Source organism: Melanostigma gelatinosum (genome assembly GCF_949748355.1).
Source record: "Melanostigma gelatinosum genome assembly, chromosome: 17".
Lineage (NCBI taxonomy): Eukaryota > Metazoa > Chordata > Actinopteri > Perciformes > Zoarcidae > Melanostigma > Melanostigma gelatinosum.
In genome coordinates, this window is record NC_136650.1 from 5,811,453 (window position 1) to 5,827,012 (window position 15,560).

Sequence of the window (15,560 nt, forward strand, 5' to 3'; positions counted from 1 at the left end):
TATTTAAATGCACACAGTTTTTAAAAGCAGTCAGTGGAATGTTCTTTTTCGGGAGGATCATAGAATATATGCCCTCGTTTGAGATGGCATGTCCACACGATACCAACCTTCATTTGTGAATAAATATAATATGTCTTTATCGTACATGTGACATTTTAATGTTGCACCTCGAGAACACACACAAACAATGTAACATTAGATTATGGAGCTGGAATTATTTTCATGGCACTCGATTAAATCGATTATCTTTATAAACAACACAACTCATAAATATCTACACTCTTGAAAAAAAGGTTTCTGCATCACATTCAGGGATGAGATACTCCACCGGGACGGACTTGCAATGTTTGACCGGTTTACTGTGAACCCGAGGGGCAAATACAACAATGTTCAACGCGTGCTGGTAAATAACATGCCCAGCCTGCGCACAGGTTCTCTGGCTTTTACGAGCAGCCTCCCTTTGCTCAGTGAAGGGTGAAGTTAGAGCAAGAGGAGCTGAGGAGAAGGGCACAAAGGTTGTGGGACTGTGAATGTTTGGTCTAGAGACTCGGGAGTCAGATTAAGCAACGGCACGGAAAATAAAACATTCTCCCGAGTCAATATTTTGAGAGTAGACTCTGCAAAGTCTGAGGTCAGGTTCTGTGCCTTAGGCGGCCGGGGTTAAAGGGAGACAGAGGAGGGGTGGGGGATGCTGCTACATGCGGCGACTGTCTGGGTGAGAGGGAGGCGGCGGAGGCGGAGTCAGCGGCGGCCCGTCGTCCATCTGCTGTGCGGCGGGGGCGTCGGCCTGCACAAAGGAGTCGGTGGATTGAGTGCTGATGCGCAGGGGGGCCAGGCGGTGCATGTCGCTGGGCGTCCACGGCAGCCTCAGCTGGGCCCGCTGCGAAGGGGCCACCGCGCCGCCGTCGAGCTCGGCCTCCGACAGCCACGGGGGGATCTGCACCGGTGCCATGGGGTCCAGGTCCGGCATGAAGCCCGGATTCTCAATGCCAGCTGGGCGAAAGAAAAAGAAACGGAGTTAGTGCTGAGAGAGTTTGAGGGTTAGAGACATCGGTGGCAAATAACATTTATTCAAGTGCTGTGCTTAAGTAGTCCTGAGTTTTGAAATTGACACATTTCAGACGCCTTTGAGTTTTAGAAGTTCTACCTAAGAGTGATTTCCCCTCTAAACTTCTCAAATGGTTTTATTTGAACACATTTTTTAGGCCCAAAGAGGCAAAAAAATGTTTCACGATAACAGCGAACCAGACCATGCCGAGGGGCCGGAGCCCTAGGTTTGGAACCACTATACTAAAATACCTAACTGTGTTATAAAGTATTTAAATCTAGCTCCAGGACAGTGTCAACAATCGAATAATCATAATAATAAGAAAACATGTTGCTGATAATACTTTTGTATCCTTATTTAAGTGGGATTATGACTTTCACATATCACGGATTATTTCTAGAATGCTGTATTGGGACATTACATTAAGGATCAACCACTGGTTGAAGATAAGTGGACAAGATGGTGGATTCATTTTACCTTCTGCTCTGTAGGTGACCATCGAGGGGAAGGGGTATGAACCGGCTGATGCCTCTAAGCCAGACGCGTTGTCTCCCTCTGAGAACTCAAAATCTAAAATGCAAAATAAGATACAGTTTTTAAAAAAAGCTCTTGGACAAATCAGAGCTAATGTATCTATTTCTAAACTGAAACATGGTACCAACCTTCATCACCAGAATAGTAGCTTTTACTTTTGTCCGTTGATTTCCCATTTGGCACCTGCAGGTGGTAGAAGTGTATTTGTAGATCGTTAACAAAGTTACAAAATGTGAAAAGCAAAGATGTAAAACAGACGTTTAGACTGTTGAGTCTGGATATTATTTGCAATTTTTGGTTCTAGTGCCGACTTTTGATACAATATCAGAGTTGTACTTTCTTTCATACCATACTTTGATAAATATATCCATCTATTTTTGATTTGACAAAAGAAATCAAAGATCGTACAAGAATTGCCTGAATAAAGTACGATAGGGTTGTGAAGTTTAAATCAGGTATCTGATCAGAAAATATTATCTTATTATTGTTAGATTATACATCCGGCCAAATATTTGATGACCGCTTTCGTTGACGGATTTGATACTTCGTGCTATAAACACATTTTGTTTGCATTGAGGTTCCCATGTATGTTACACGTGTAGACTGTCTTACTAAAATGTACCTTTTGCTGCTGGTCTTTCTTTGTGTGCTTGGTAATCGTCTTTGGTGGAGCAACGCCCATCTTTGCAGACTTAAAGGACTCCAAACGAGTCCTCATGGTCCTCTGGAAGATCTCCTGCACCTCGTTTTCATCCTTGTTGACGTTGAAATGGCTCCGGCTGTATCTGTGCCGGTGCTGGACGCCAGAAAACAAGAAACAGAAATTGAAAGAGTCAGTATGACCTTGGCTTGAATGAGGCCGGGCTTGAGCCAAGTTCCCGGTGTTTTTTCCCTTCTTGTTACACAATCTCTATTATGGCACTGGCATGACAGTGTCAGTGTTTGACATTCGGTCGGAGAATGCCCATGTCGGAGATTGTGTTTATTTTTTACATTTGAAATTAGTTTTATTAAACGGGCTCAGGCCCAAAACTGCTGTCATGGTTCAGGCTCATGATTGGTTCATGTAGGGTCGGTTATGATTTTTTATTTGGGCGCGATCGTAGCTTCTTCTAAAGTAAAAAAACAACAACACTGCTAATGGGTTATTTCTCATTACAAACTGAGGGTGGATGGTTTGAAAGAAGTGGGAAATTATGAGGCAGGTGGCATCTAATGAAACATGCTATTTTGTAGTCTTATGGGAAATGTAGTGTACGGCATTGAGACTAAAAATCTCTCACAATTGATCTCTGCTGCATTCATTTTGATCTTTTTTTTTTTAAAGTGCAAAGCAAAGCAATGAATACAGTGCGTATAGTGACGTGTTTGAAAATGATGACCTGTTTCCTGCCCTTGTAGAGATGCTGCTGCAGCAGGTGGTGAGTGTTAATGTCCTCTGTTTCCCTCACACCCTTCATGGTCTGCTCGTGCATTTCCAGGCTCACTGATGGCACAGGGTCTCTTCCACTGTGGGGGGAGAAAGCATGTCAGCTACTTTATGTCTTCATCACACTAATAGCACAGCTCTGGTAGAGGCTTCTCAAGAAAATTGGAGCTAAATGATCATTCCTACTATTTGGGTTTGTTTCCAAGTGTGAGGGAAAAACATGAAGTGACTGCTTGTGGTCACCAGAGAGCAGTGTCTGAACAGAGCTCATGTAAGTAGGTGTTCAATCAAAACAGTAGATCAACCCTTGTTTTCAGGATGTCATGTGCTGTACAGATTGTAAAGCCCTCTGAGGCAAATTTGTGATTTTGGGCAATACAAATAAACTGAATATAAATTCATATCTGAAATAAAAATAATGAAAGGAGTTGGGGAGGTTTTTTAGTTCATTGTTTGCTCTTGTGTTTTCAAACTACCTTCTCCTGTGATGGCGGTGTGCATCAGGTGGAAATGTTTGCTCACCTCATCGAGGACATCGCACTGTGATCGTTCGACGTGTCGGCCATGATGTCGGGCATGACCTTATAGAAGTCGTCGTCGAACTTCTTCTTGAAGTCGACGAACGCGGTTTCATTGCGGACAAACTCCAGTGAACCTCTGCGTTCGCCCTGCAACATCGAGACCAGAGGACTTCCTTTACCGAGCCTCCGCTTCCCTCAACGTCCACTTGAACTAAACACACTCGTATGTACTCGAAGCGTACGCAGCACTCGGCCCTCACCTCAGCCACGTAGCTCATAGCATCCTTAATGTTCAGCTGATGGAAGACGTTGAAGACGTAGTCGCGGGTTTTCCTCGCCGACGGCGTCATCAGAATCCTCGACATCCACCTCCCCTCGAAGTGGTTCCACCTTCACAGTGAGCGAAGAGACAATTGGAGCTTCATTCAAAACAGTTCACACTGTATTAGTTAAACGGTTCTGAGACGTCTCTACATACTTGTCCCTCATGTAGTTATGTCCTATTTGTCCCGATATATCTTCTATGGCAACAAGCATGTGATCAAACACCTAAACAACAAGAATGGAGCATCTGTAATAGTTGCCTGGTTATGGTTCTTGCTGTTGTGTTTGTAAAAAAGTGATTATTTCAAGCTTTACTTTGTTCTGCAGTTTTTCTACGAGTGTGACCTCCGTCGCTGCAGCTCTTTTGACTTTAAGCCAGTTGACCAGAGGCTTCATCGTTATTCCCTGCGGCAGAAAGACCGATTCACAATAAAAGCTAGAATGTGTTTTGTGTAAGAAAGCTAGGAACACAAAAAGTACCAATATACTGTTTCAGCTCAGGAACACAGGACAGAAACGTGGTTACCTGAAGAATGACGGTGAAGTACACTACGATGAGAGTAGTGCAGATCATCAGATTCTTCTCCTTTATCTTGCTCCCATCCAGCATCGCAGCCAGGCCATACGCGACAGCCCCTCGCAGGCCACCGTAGCTCATAATCACCTGATCTATAAACTCCACGGGGACCAGCCTGTACTTGTTCAAGATCCAGGTGAGGAAAAAGACACCTGCAGCACACAAACCAAGCCGGTTTCGTGACCCCCTGACATCAGACTGTGTACCGTTTGCTCTCAAAACTGACAGCGAAAGACGGGAATCTCACCGATAATTCTGTACACAAAGATGAAGAGGAGCGTGAGGAGGATGAAGCCCGTGTTCCACACCCAGATCGACTTGTCAATGGCCGAGATCCCGAGGAACACGAAGATGATGGTTTCTGATCCGTTGGCGAGGACCTTCATGACATATCTGACTGTGGCGACGGACTTCTCGTCCATGTTGGCGTTGATGTACTTCTGGCAGCACATGCCACAGAAGACGATCCTACAGAAGAAAAGCCACAGAAGTAAATCATATCCCGCGGAACATGTTTATGGCTTTTAATTCTTCTTCTATACGACGTGTAAAATACTCAAATAGATGAGAGGTTTTCAATGGATTACTCACGATAGGATGGCAGACAGGGAGAGCATCTCAGCAGTCAGGTAGGCGAGGTATCCCAAGACGAAGACGAACGCTGGCTCAATGATCTGGATGTTTTTAGTGCACCTGGTCAGGAGAGAGATCAGCAGGCCGAACAAAAAGCCCACGATGGAACCACCAAACGCCACCACAAAGAAGGAAACTGGAGAAAGAGAGAGGTCATGTGTGTAAAACGTTGCTTTCATGTTATCCAGCATATCCAACACTTGTATTCAACATAGCCCTTTGTAAACATGTCCATATGTAGAGTCTAGTTAGCCAGGCAGACTACCTGCACCACATTCCTCACTGGTAACAACAATGAATGTCTCTCCTTACTGATTCCTTTAATGATCTCCACAGCATTAATTCCAGATCCTCCCAGTGACACAAACGCATCAAAGACATTGAAGAGCACCTACGAGAAGAAGAAGAAAAATCTTTTTTTCATCTTTTGGAGGTAGAATAAGGTCGAATAATGACTGGACTGATCCACATCTGTTTCTTTCAGAGGTGTGGACATTTCTCTTCATTTTCTGAATCTACTAATGTTCATTCCCAGCAACACATCATTTCCCAAGTTATACTAAAAATAATTTGATCTGCGTACAAAAACTGTGCTTCAATAAGGCTCAAAGATTTCAGAGTCTGTCATTAGAAAGGTGTGGAAAATTGAAAGTAACTCATTTGCCCCCTTTCAATCCCCACTGTAGCTTCAATAGAGTGGAATTTCATGATTCACAACACATAAAGTCAATGTTTCTTATATGATTAACCTCTTCAAAGAGCTGTTTTTTATTGACCAGTGAGGGATAAAGTTCAGGCAAGGGAACAAGACCTCAGACAGGGCAAAGGCTCTTATATTGAAGTGCACAATGTTTGCATTCTTTATACTTTGTGTCTTGAAAGTGTAATTTCCAATGATGGATGTCTCAGAACAAACTGCTCTGCTCCTCAGGTAACATGAAACAACAACAAAAAGAACACTGTAGCGTACGAACCACTGTCACGCCGTCGTTGAGCAGCGACTCTCCAAACACCATGATGAAGAGGACCTCGTTGACGTGGACTTGCTCGAACACGGCGATGACGGCCACAGGGTCCACAGCAGCAATCAGGCTGCCGAAGAGAAGATACTGCAGCAGGCCGATGTCCAGGTCACCTGCAGCACCGCACACAGGGCACGAGATAACACACTACATTTGGATTGTATTCAAAGAGTAACTAATGCCCCATACATGCACATATTGTGTTATGAATATGCGTAGTGACTGTCCTCGGCTGGTTGAAACCGGGCTATTGTAAGGGAATTTTGCTGTTGGCTGATCCGGAACCAGGTGACGTATATGGAGCCAGCTTTTGTCACCAAATATTATCTTCCATTGCCGTCAATAAATCCCCTGAAATGCCACACACTGTTCCTTAAGGGAACTTAGAAATGTGACAATTCTCTTGCGAGGTCTGGAGCGTCTTTTTTCTATTCTTTCTATACAGAATTATGGACAAATATTTGCGCTGAACATAATAATAATATCCCTTTCTACCCAGAAAGTATAAGTCACACTGAATATAAAATATGTTTACCGTGACTGTGTGTTCAGAGAAGGAGTGCGATTTTTAACACAAATTGCAGGCCAAATCAGAGGCCAATAACTGACTTCCTGTTGTAGTTGACAGTTCTTTCCTTTTTGTTTTATATCGTCACTCTGACTCACCCCTTCCTATCTTACACCCTTTATAGAAATAAACTCCAGAAATAAACTGAAGTGAAAGTCTCTTACCCATGGCTCCCCCCTTGTGACACCCCCACAGCGACAGCCCCAAGCTGGCGGCGTTCCAGCAGGTCCCGATGACGGCGTAGACCAAGATGGCGCCCATGTTGCTGAAGAAGAGCTTGTTTGGCATGGAGTAGCCCGCATCCAGGATGATTTGAGGCAACAGGTAGAAGAAGAACACCGTTGGGGTCAGCTTGAAGGTCTGCACCTGGTCTGCACCCCAAATGATCCCCCCCAGAATGAAGCCGAAGCAGATGAGCAAGGCACTCTCTGGGATCACACTGGTCACATGGTGGTTGGCCTCGATGACTGAGAGAAGAGGAGAAGAAGGTTTTTTGTGAGGCTTTCTCTCGTGGGTTCCCACATAAGAACCAACAAGAGTAGATTCATAATAACCAATAATAAGACAGAATCTTCTTAGGGCCCATGTTTCATTTTGGGTCTCGGGGGTGACAAAGTTTAAAACTCATTGCGTCAGAAAGAAACCATAAAACTAAAACTTTGGAAAGTTGCAAAATTTGCAAATGATCAACTGTTGCGCTCGACCGAGAAAGTGACACTTTTTGTTCTGGGCATATGATTAACCAGCATGGTGGCGCGCGTGAGGGTTTATTAATCTCTCTGCGTAACTAAAGACAGACTTTTGCTTGAGGTTACTTGACTTAATGGCCTGACAAAGTGTCACTTAAGTTAATTTAATAATCAAACCTCCTGAACCGTTACAATAGACCCATTTCAGAATGCTGATTTCTCCTTGCAGCCCACGGGGCTCAACCGTTGCCGTGCAAAAGTGTCTGAAGATTGAAGTCATTATGTGGTCAATCTCATATATAAACACTTTAAAAAACTTTCTTTTCAATGAATCCTAGCTCATTTCACAAAACTATTTTAGTTTTTTAAGTTCAGAAAATAGTATGTTTTCATACGAGATAATAGGAATAATTCCTGCATGTGCAAACATGTGGAGGATCAGAGACAGTCAGTGCGTGTGGCAACAGGGTTACATTTGACATTGTGGGTTAAATATAGCCCCACGTTATCTTGTTTGACGGTGGAATCTGTCAGACTGCAAAATCCAAACTATGTGTGACACATAACTCTGACTGGCTGACGCTTTGCCGTTTCTTCTCTCATCTCATTTCAGTTCAGTTCTCAGTTCAATAGTCATATGAGGTAAGAAACTAACGGTAACCGGTGACTGGTAGACCGTATAGAAGTCTACATGATTTTAAAAAACAAAAACACCTTTCTAGCACATTCTATTTCCTAAACTGTTTGTTACATACCCATTTTAGCCAAACCAGCCACCAATATCCATAATACAACTAGATAAGGAGCCTCCACGTGGTGCCACTTAAAGGTCACGACGGGTATTCCTGTGATGACGCTGGAGCCGTGACCGTGTTCCGTCTGACTCGAGTTGGATTTGGACTCAGGTGGCGGCTCCGGGTGGGAGCCTTGATGCGTCGGCGCCGTGTCCCCGTCCCCGTCCCCGGCCGGCACCCCTGAGGTGAGGCGGATCAGTAACACCGACCCCAGCAGCCAAAGGTATACGTATCCGCAGCGTTGCATTTGATGACAGTAATGCACAAAATAGAGTGAGACAAAAAAAGAAACTGTCTCTCAGATGTTGAGGAGGTGAACTGTCTGCACCAAGGCCGGGCTGAAGCACCGGACAGTGTGTCACACCTCTTATCCCTCCTTGTTTTCGTGTGGCTTTGGGCTTCCTCTGTCTTACTCACTGTTGTTTACTGTCACTTACTATCTCGTCACTACTCTTTCCCTCTAGTGCTGCATCTTTCTGTCTCAGTCTGCCACTTTGTATCCTCCCACGGACAGCAGCGATGCAGTGAATTCAGAAGTGTGCAGAACCTCGGACTCAGCCTTTTATATGTAGAATATCTCCTCTATGACCAAGGTTGTGTGCGTGTGTGTGTGTGTGTGTTGAGGAGTAACGGATGTCCAAGAAAGGTCTCCGGTTATTCAGTCATGTTTGAAACGTCCACCAGTCATTACTCTGTTTGTGCTTTCCGGCCTATGAACGCATCCACACAAGTTTGTCATGTGTGTGTGTCTGGGAGTGTGTGTGTGTGGGGGGGGGGGAGTGATGGAGCAGAGGTCGTTTGATGTTGAACGGCTACCCGAGCGTGAGTGCAGTAACACTTCCACTGGCTGCGTTGTGCTGAGTAATGATTGACGGTGACGTTACTCAATCCTGGTTAAGGACTCCCAGCCCCTTAACGTGAGAGAGATGAGAAAGCTGTCCTCTAGCCCGAAATAAACTCCTAGTACAATATAATGGGGCAGTAAGTCCCTAAATAAGATCATTTCTTTGTGTTGTCTGGAACTTTTTCACTTGAAATGTATGATACACATTTGTAAAGGATAAGTCCAAAAACTGTCAAAAACACATCAATGAGCCTTGTGATGCACATGTTCACTGAAGTTTATTTTGACTCAACGCTGCATGTGCTGCCCCGGTGCAGTACTCACTGAAGCACCAGATGTGTATTACTCCGCAGCTGAAAATAGTTCCCATAGTATGCGCTTTTTATTCCCGTTTGAATCATTTTGGCTAAAAGCACCAGTGCCCAGCTGTTTAAAGGTACGACTGGTAATCTTCTTCAAAAGACGTTTTGAAAGACGCGCCCGTCAGTGTTGCCGACTTGGCGACTTTCTTGATAGATTTTGCAACTTTCTTTGGAAAATCGTTTGCAACACCGAGCTGGGTTTTTAGGTTGGATCATTTATAAATCAGATTTTCATTCATCTAGTTTCTCAAGAGTAACAACCACCTAGCTTTAAGTGAATTCCTGAGCTTTTTAAAAAATGAAACTATATTTGTGAGCCATTATTACAGATTCATGTTGTCAGAGTAGAAACCAGTGGACTTGGCGCTGAGGGCCACACACAGGGTGGGGAAGTATTAGGAGACCGACTGACACATTGTTGGTTTTTGATGAAGATGTATTGACTGTATGAAGAATATAGAATAACGGCAGCCTTGTCCTTTACATAACCACTACAGTTACATCACTCCAAAGTGAAGGTAGATTAGTCTACTTACGCTAACAATTAGGCTGCATACTGTGCTTATTCCCATAAGAGCTGATTCATAATGATGGTTTGTTCGGTCCAGGTGTCCCATCCTGTGTGAGCATGACAAGAGACAATAGCCTCAGTGTTAAGACCGGTTTCGTGATTTGATTCGTGAGCTCTCGTACAGTCACAGGTGTGAAAAAAGGACAAAGATATCCGAGGACGCTCAGATGGAAATGTATTGTATTATTTGAGTTGATGTAACTCAGCATAATTACTCATTACATAATGTGACGACCACTGCTTAGTTTTGTCTATTAAACAGGTAAAGCAGCTTCTTATGTGATGTGACATATTCTTGGTTTCTGACAGTGGTGGAAAAAGTATTCAGTTCCTTGAAGTACTAATACCTCACTGTGAAAACACTAAAATTCAAAAGTATTATCTGCTAAACTATCGTAAAGTATGAAAAGTACTCATTGTGCAGTAAAGATGTTCCGTGTCAGTATTCCGCTATTACACTGATGTTTCTGGATTAATATAATTGCTACATTAAGGGGAGACACTACAGGCAAAAACATAGTTGAGATTTATGGTCTATTTTGGTTCCATAACATCTTTCAGACTCGTGGAAAGAAAACATCCATAATACACATTTGTATTTTACCCCTTTGTCTGTTTGCGTTTGTAGATTTCTCCTAAATTCACCAACAGTCAGCATTGGATAATGCCTCATTTGCATATTCAAACAGAACATTTCACAAAACTTGTAATACAAAAGAATATTGGTTTTTATATTCACTATTCGTCGTTTTAAGATTCGCGGCGATGCATTTTGTTTTAGCTGATCCAACAGGCTTTTAATTTAGTTTAATAAGTAGGAGAATTTTCTTAACCCATAAAGTAACACTTCACCCTTCAGTTGATCAGAAACATTATAATTCAAAATCAACAAATCTGGAGATAAATAGTTTTCACTGGACAGTGAGGGTATGAACAAGTGTAATATGAAAAGTAACTATAGCTGTCGAATAAAAGTAGTGGAGTAAAAAGTACTACATGACCAACTGAGATGTAGTGGAGTAGAAGTATAAAGTTACATAAAATAAAGCAAAGTACCTTGAATTTGTACTTGCGTACAGTACTTGAGTACACCACTGGTCTCTGATGTGCTGATAACCCTCTTTATAAGAACACCTAGCTGCACAGTCAAGCATGATCGGCCCCGTCCGGCCTTATTAACTAATGACCTCATACGTCTTGCTGAACAGTAGCTGGCCTTTAACTTAAACCCTTCAATCATTCGAAAGTCACCACAGCTCTGTGCACACTTCCAGCAGCCACAACGACCATGAAAACAACGGACTTCACGGTGAAAAGAAAAGATCACGTATAGAGGTTGTTTTCAGACCGGGAGTTACAGCAGCTATTAAGGATTGTTACAGGAGTTATTGTTTGTCAGGCTGCTGTTAAAAACACATTTTGCTCAATGAAGTGCGTCATTTGTGACCCAGCAGACGCTAGAAACAATACAATGCACCTAAATTACAACATCACCAACCGCATAAGGGGGCGACCTAAACTTCTGCAATGTGGAATAATTCCATTTTGATTGTACAAAAATGTAGAATGTATAAAAAAGGAAGCTTTCCAGCCCGTGACAGATACACAAACCTGCATTTTATTGTCCATTGTCCTTCAATTAGCACAGAGCAGAGGGACCCGACTGCAGTGAGATCGAAAGAAAGCAAGCATTGTAAATCTGTGAAGAGGAAATAAGATCTGAGGAAAATTGGCGCCATTGTCTGAGCTACGATGAGTACGTATGAAGTCAACATTTGAATTGCGCCCGTATTGTTTGAGTTCATGCAGGTTTACTCTATAAAACCAATTTGTTCCTTTAAAGATACGTTTGTCAAACCAACCACAACACGAGTTCTTCTCGGAATGAGTCAAGTTTCTCAACATATTTAAAGTTAAGGGTAGGCTAATGGTGCAGAGCAGTCAAACGTTTATGAGTCCTTTTATCTCTGCAGCCATAAAGGTTTGATCCCGGTATGAAATAGTGGATTGAGTGGGAACATTTCAGAAATGTCCTCTAATCCCCGAGTCAATGTTTGCCTTCTACGCGGCCTTTGCTCGCTCTAATGTTTTCTATTTAGACAATTTCAAGTGTGGGCTCAAGATTTCCTCAAGTGGGGATAAATGTTGTCTTTTGCAATCTTAGGAAATTGTTATGAACCCATGCTTGCAAATCAGATTTTAGATTTCAACAAAAGCAAACTATGCTGAGTGAAATTGAAATCATGCAACCTCTCGAACTTGTTATGTTTGGAAGCATTACTCTTCACAAAAACTCAAGAGACAAATGTCAGTAGCTGCAGAAACAGCTGCTGAAATCACACAAAACTATATTTCTTTGTTATCACTAATAATCTCTACTGTCGGTACAAACACAGCTGTAACATTTTCAGCCTAAAGGCAGCACAGATGACCACTGAAGCTGCCAAGGCGTCCGATTTCATTGTTTGGTTCCCAACATCCGTCATTTCCTGCATCCTATACAGACAACCACAGTCCTGTATTTATGCCAGCGGAGTTGTACACAAACACACGCACGCACAAATGCATGCTCATTCATTTACATTGTCCACAGTGCCGCAACCCATTTGCGTCTGTTGTGTATACATGACATGCTAATGACCGTCCTAGGACGAGACTCATGCTTCATCTGGCGAAGGTCAATCTCTCTTAATGACCCCAATTATGTCCAATTCCGTATTTCAGAAGTGTCCAACCAAAGTGTCCAAATTTGATACATACATAGAAAAACGTTAAACGTGTTCTCATCTCACGTATAAATATTTTACACACAAACCCTAAACTTTGGAATGAGGTTAGACGATATGACGACTTATTAAATACCAATAACCACATACTAGCATGTGGTTATTCTATAAATTAACGGTTTCTTGATTGAATTTCCATAAAAATCCCTATATCACCTCACGTGAATTTAATATACAGCATTGAAGATTTTATACACATCGCCATTGGTGGAAAGTGAGAAAGTACATTTCCTCATGTACAAGTGTGAGGTACATTATTTAAAGTTACTACAAGGAACTTTTTAACTGGTTGAAACGCTTACTGAAGCCTCTATATGACCTACCGGTACATGAGCAAACAAGACCATCATTGGCTGTTTCTATATAGTTATTTTGTATGCTTGTCTTCAGTTGCAATTCTCTGCGAAATCAGGCAAAGCGATTCACGGCATGCAGGTTCTCCAAAAACACCTTCAGCTAAGACTCTAACAGGGTCCAATGCAGGGTCCAACAGCAGCCCAATGCGGACTGCAGACCCACATCTGGCTTCACAGCCGCCTTCCCCCAATAACTGGAGCTCCGGCAGGAGGAGGGGAGCTCAGCGCTCAGCAGCAGCGGCTCCCTCCCCGCTGGGGGCCAACACCAACACCACGCTGCTGAAGGCCCAGGCTGAACCGCTGGAGGGAAGGGAGGCACCGCAGAACCAGAACCAGGACTATGGGGGGGTAGACTGTCAGGCCCTGCTACTGTAAAAGGTGAAGACTTTATCTGCTGCTTGGAGACGCCAAAATCAACACAAAATGAATGTTCCTCGTAGCAGCTTTAAGTGTTTCCACTTTGTATCGTGACATACTTCTTCGACTCCACTTTTCATTGAACTAAGTGGGATCGACAAAATATTAGAAAAGCCTCTGTGTACAATGCGAAACAATTCAACAACATCACAAAACCCAGCTTCCGAAATGATCATCAAATTCATTCAACACCTCAAAAAGTGACCATTATAACCTTCATGTCGGTAGGGTTTATTGCAGGACCGTTGTATTAGACTGTACTAGTTTTAGCGACAGTAACTGTGCCTAATAAACTGGCTGTTGGGTGAATGATCAGATATGATACATTTTAAAGCTTAAGCTACCCAAAAGAAATTCAAATTAGCTCTACCTCATTCAGTTACAACATTAAAATGCTCATACATAATAACCATAGACTTATACGAAGTGGACGTAGCCAACGTGATGTCATCCTGTGGTCTGTGGACCGCCGCTCTGAAGCCTAGAGTTTGTCGCTTTCATGGTTTTTGGACGTCACAAGTGACTCAAGGTGGACTCTTAGTATCTCCTAATGAGACATTTTTAGGCAACCAATTAATTCTCACCAACTGAAAACAAACTGTGCAAGGGTTAAAGTTCTAAGACGAAAACATGGACAACTCCCAGACCGGACAACACCGTGGTAGCGACCTGTCAATCACAAGGTAGCCCCGCCCTAAAGCATACTCTGCTTTATGGTCTATTTGACTCTAAATGGACCATAATTTACTAAATGAACATCATGCTGTAATGAAGAAGACTCGAAACTAGAGATTGAGACCATAAACTCATGTTTAAATGTTTACTGAGGTAATAAATCAAGAGAGCAGTAGAGTCATTTTCTCATAGACTTCTATGCAACCAGAGGAGTCGCCCCCTGCTGGACATTAGAGAGAATGCAGCCTTAAGATCTTCAGTGTTGGTATACCTTTTCCGACCCGAGGACGTTGCAGCCAACAATATAATATAATATAATATAATATAATACAATATAATCTGAAAAGAGTTTTACTTTTAAAAGTATAAATGCAGGACTTTTACTGTATAAATGCAGGACTTTTACTTGCTGTACACTGTGTCATTGATTATTTTACTGGAGGATCTACGTACTTCTTCCAAAGCTGCTCTCAACCATCTTTACCTTGGAAGTGTGAATTCTGCACTGTACTCACTGACTAATGACAATCTAATGTTACCTCCAATTAAGTGCCCGCAAAACGTTTATGAAAAAATATGCGAACCTAAATCATATTTACAGATGAAATAGCCCTTTGGGGTGAACGAACTCCAGATAAGCCCTGCATAGACAAGACTTGCATAGACAAGACTTGTTAGGACTCACTGATCTTGCAGAGCCAGCTGACCAGGATCCAAAGGGCCACCAGGTAGGGGGTGGAGACATGCTGCCACTTCCAGCTCACAATAGGCAAAGTGGTTATGGGCCCCCCTCCATGACCACCTTCTCCGGCAGCACTTTCATGATCACTGTCACCATGTCCACTGTCAGTGCTGGAGTTTGTGGCGGTCCCTTGATCGCCGTGTCCTGGCTCCTCACTGGCCACGCCGGGGGCTCTGGACACCATCAGCAACATGCAGAGAAAAAGAGCAAATCGCCTTGTAGCTGCCATGTTTGGGGAGAGTCACGACACAAACTCTTGATTCAAAAAAGTTATTGAGACTGTTGACTCAAGTGCTCAGGTCCACCTCAGACAATGAGTCTTTCATTCCTCTCCTGCGTCCCCTCCTTCCCTGTCAGGTCACTTTTACTTTGTTCTTACTGAGGTCCACATCTTCACCTGGGCTGAGCATTGTGGCCCCGGTCTCTCCTCTCTGCTAAGGACACAGCTATTTACAGCAGGTGAAGCTCAGCCCATTCTGATGCTCGTCTGTCTCCTCCCACTCTGTATCCTGACCAGCTAGTTTGGCTACTTTGCTCAATGGAAGATTTGATGCTCTCGTCCTTACTTGGCTATCATTAGATTTGGGTGTTAAAGCTTCGTAAGCAAGTTTTCACTGATGTTAAACTTCCAGATTTATTGCGAGGTATTTCTTGTTTGAACACATTTT

At 43.1% G+C, this 15,560-nt stretch overlaps 1 protein-coding gene across 1 annotated transcript; it reads right to left on the reverse strand.

Moving 5' to 3' along the window:
- Positions 1 to 181: 181 nt before the first annotated feature.
- LOC306791739 (sodium/hydrogen exchanger 3-like) lies at positions 182 to 15,121 on the reverse strand (the record flags this gene model as incomplete). Its single annotated transcript, XM_079288607.1, has 16 exons — positions 182 to 993; positions 1,526 to 1,618; positions 1,711 to 1,765; positions 2,205 to 2,378; positions 2,965 to 3,091; positions 3,534 to 3,679; positions 3,793 to 3,922; positions 4,011 to 4,081; positions 4,172 to 4,261; positions 4,383 to 4,585; positions 4,681 to 4,901; positions 5,025 to 5,202; positions 5,379 to 5,457; positions 6,041 to 6,201; positions 6,821 to 7,123; positions 14,836 to 15,121. 16 exons carry the CDS (start codon positions 15,119 to 15,121, stop codon positions 695 to 697), a joined length of 2,616 nt encoding a protein of 871 aa, XP_079144733.1. The 3' UTR covers positions 182 to 694.
- Between the last annotated feature and the right edge of the window lie 439 nt (positions 15,122 to 15,560).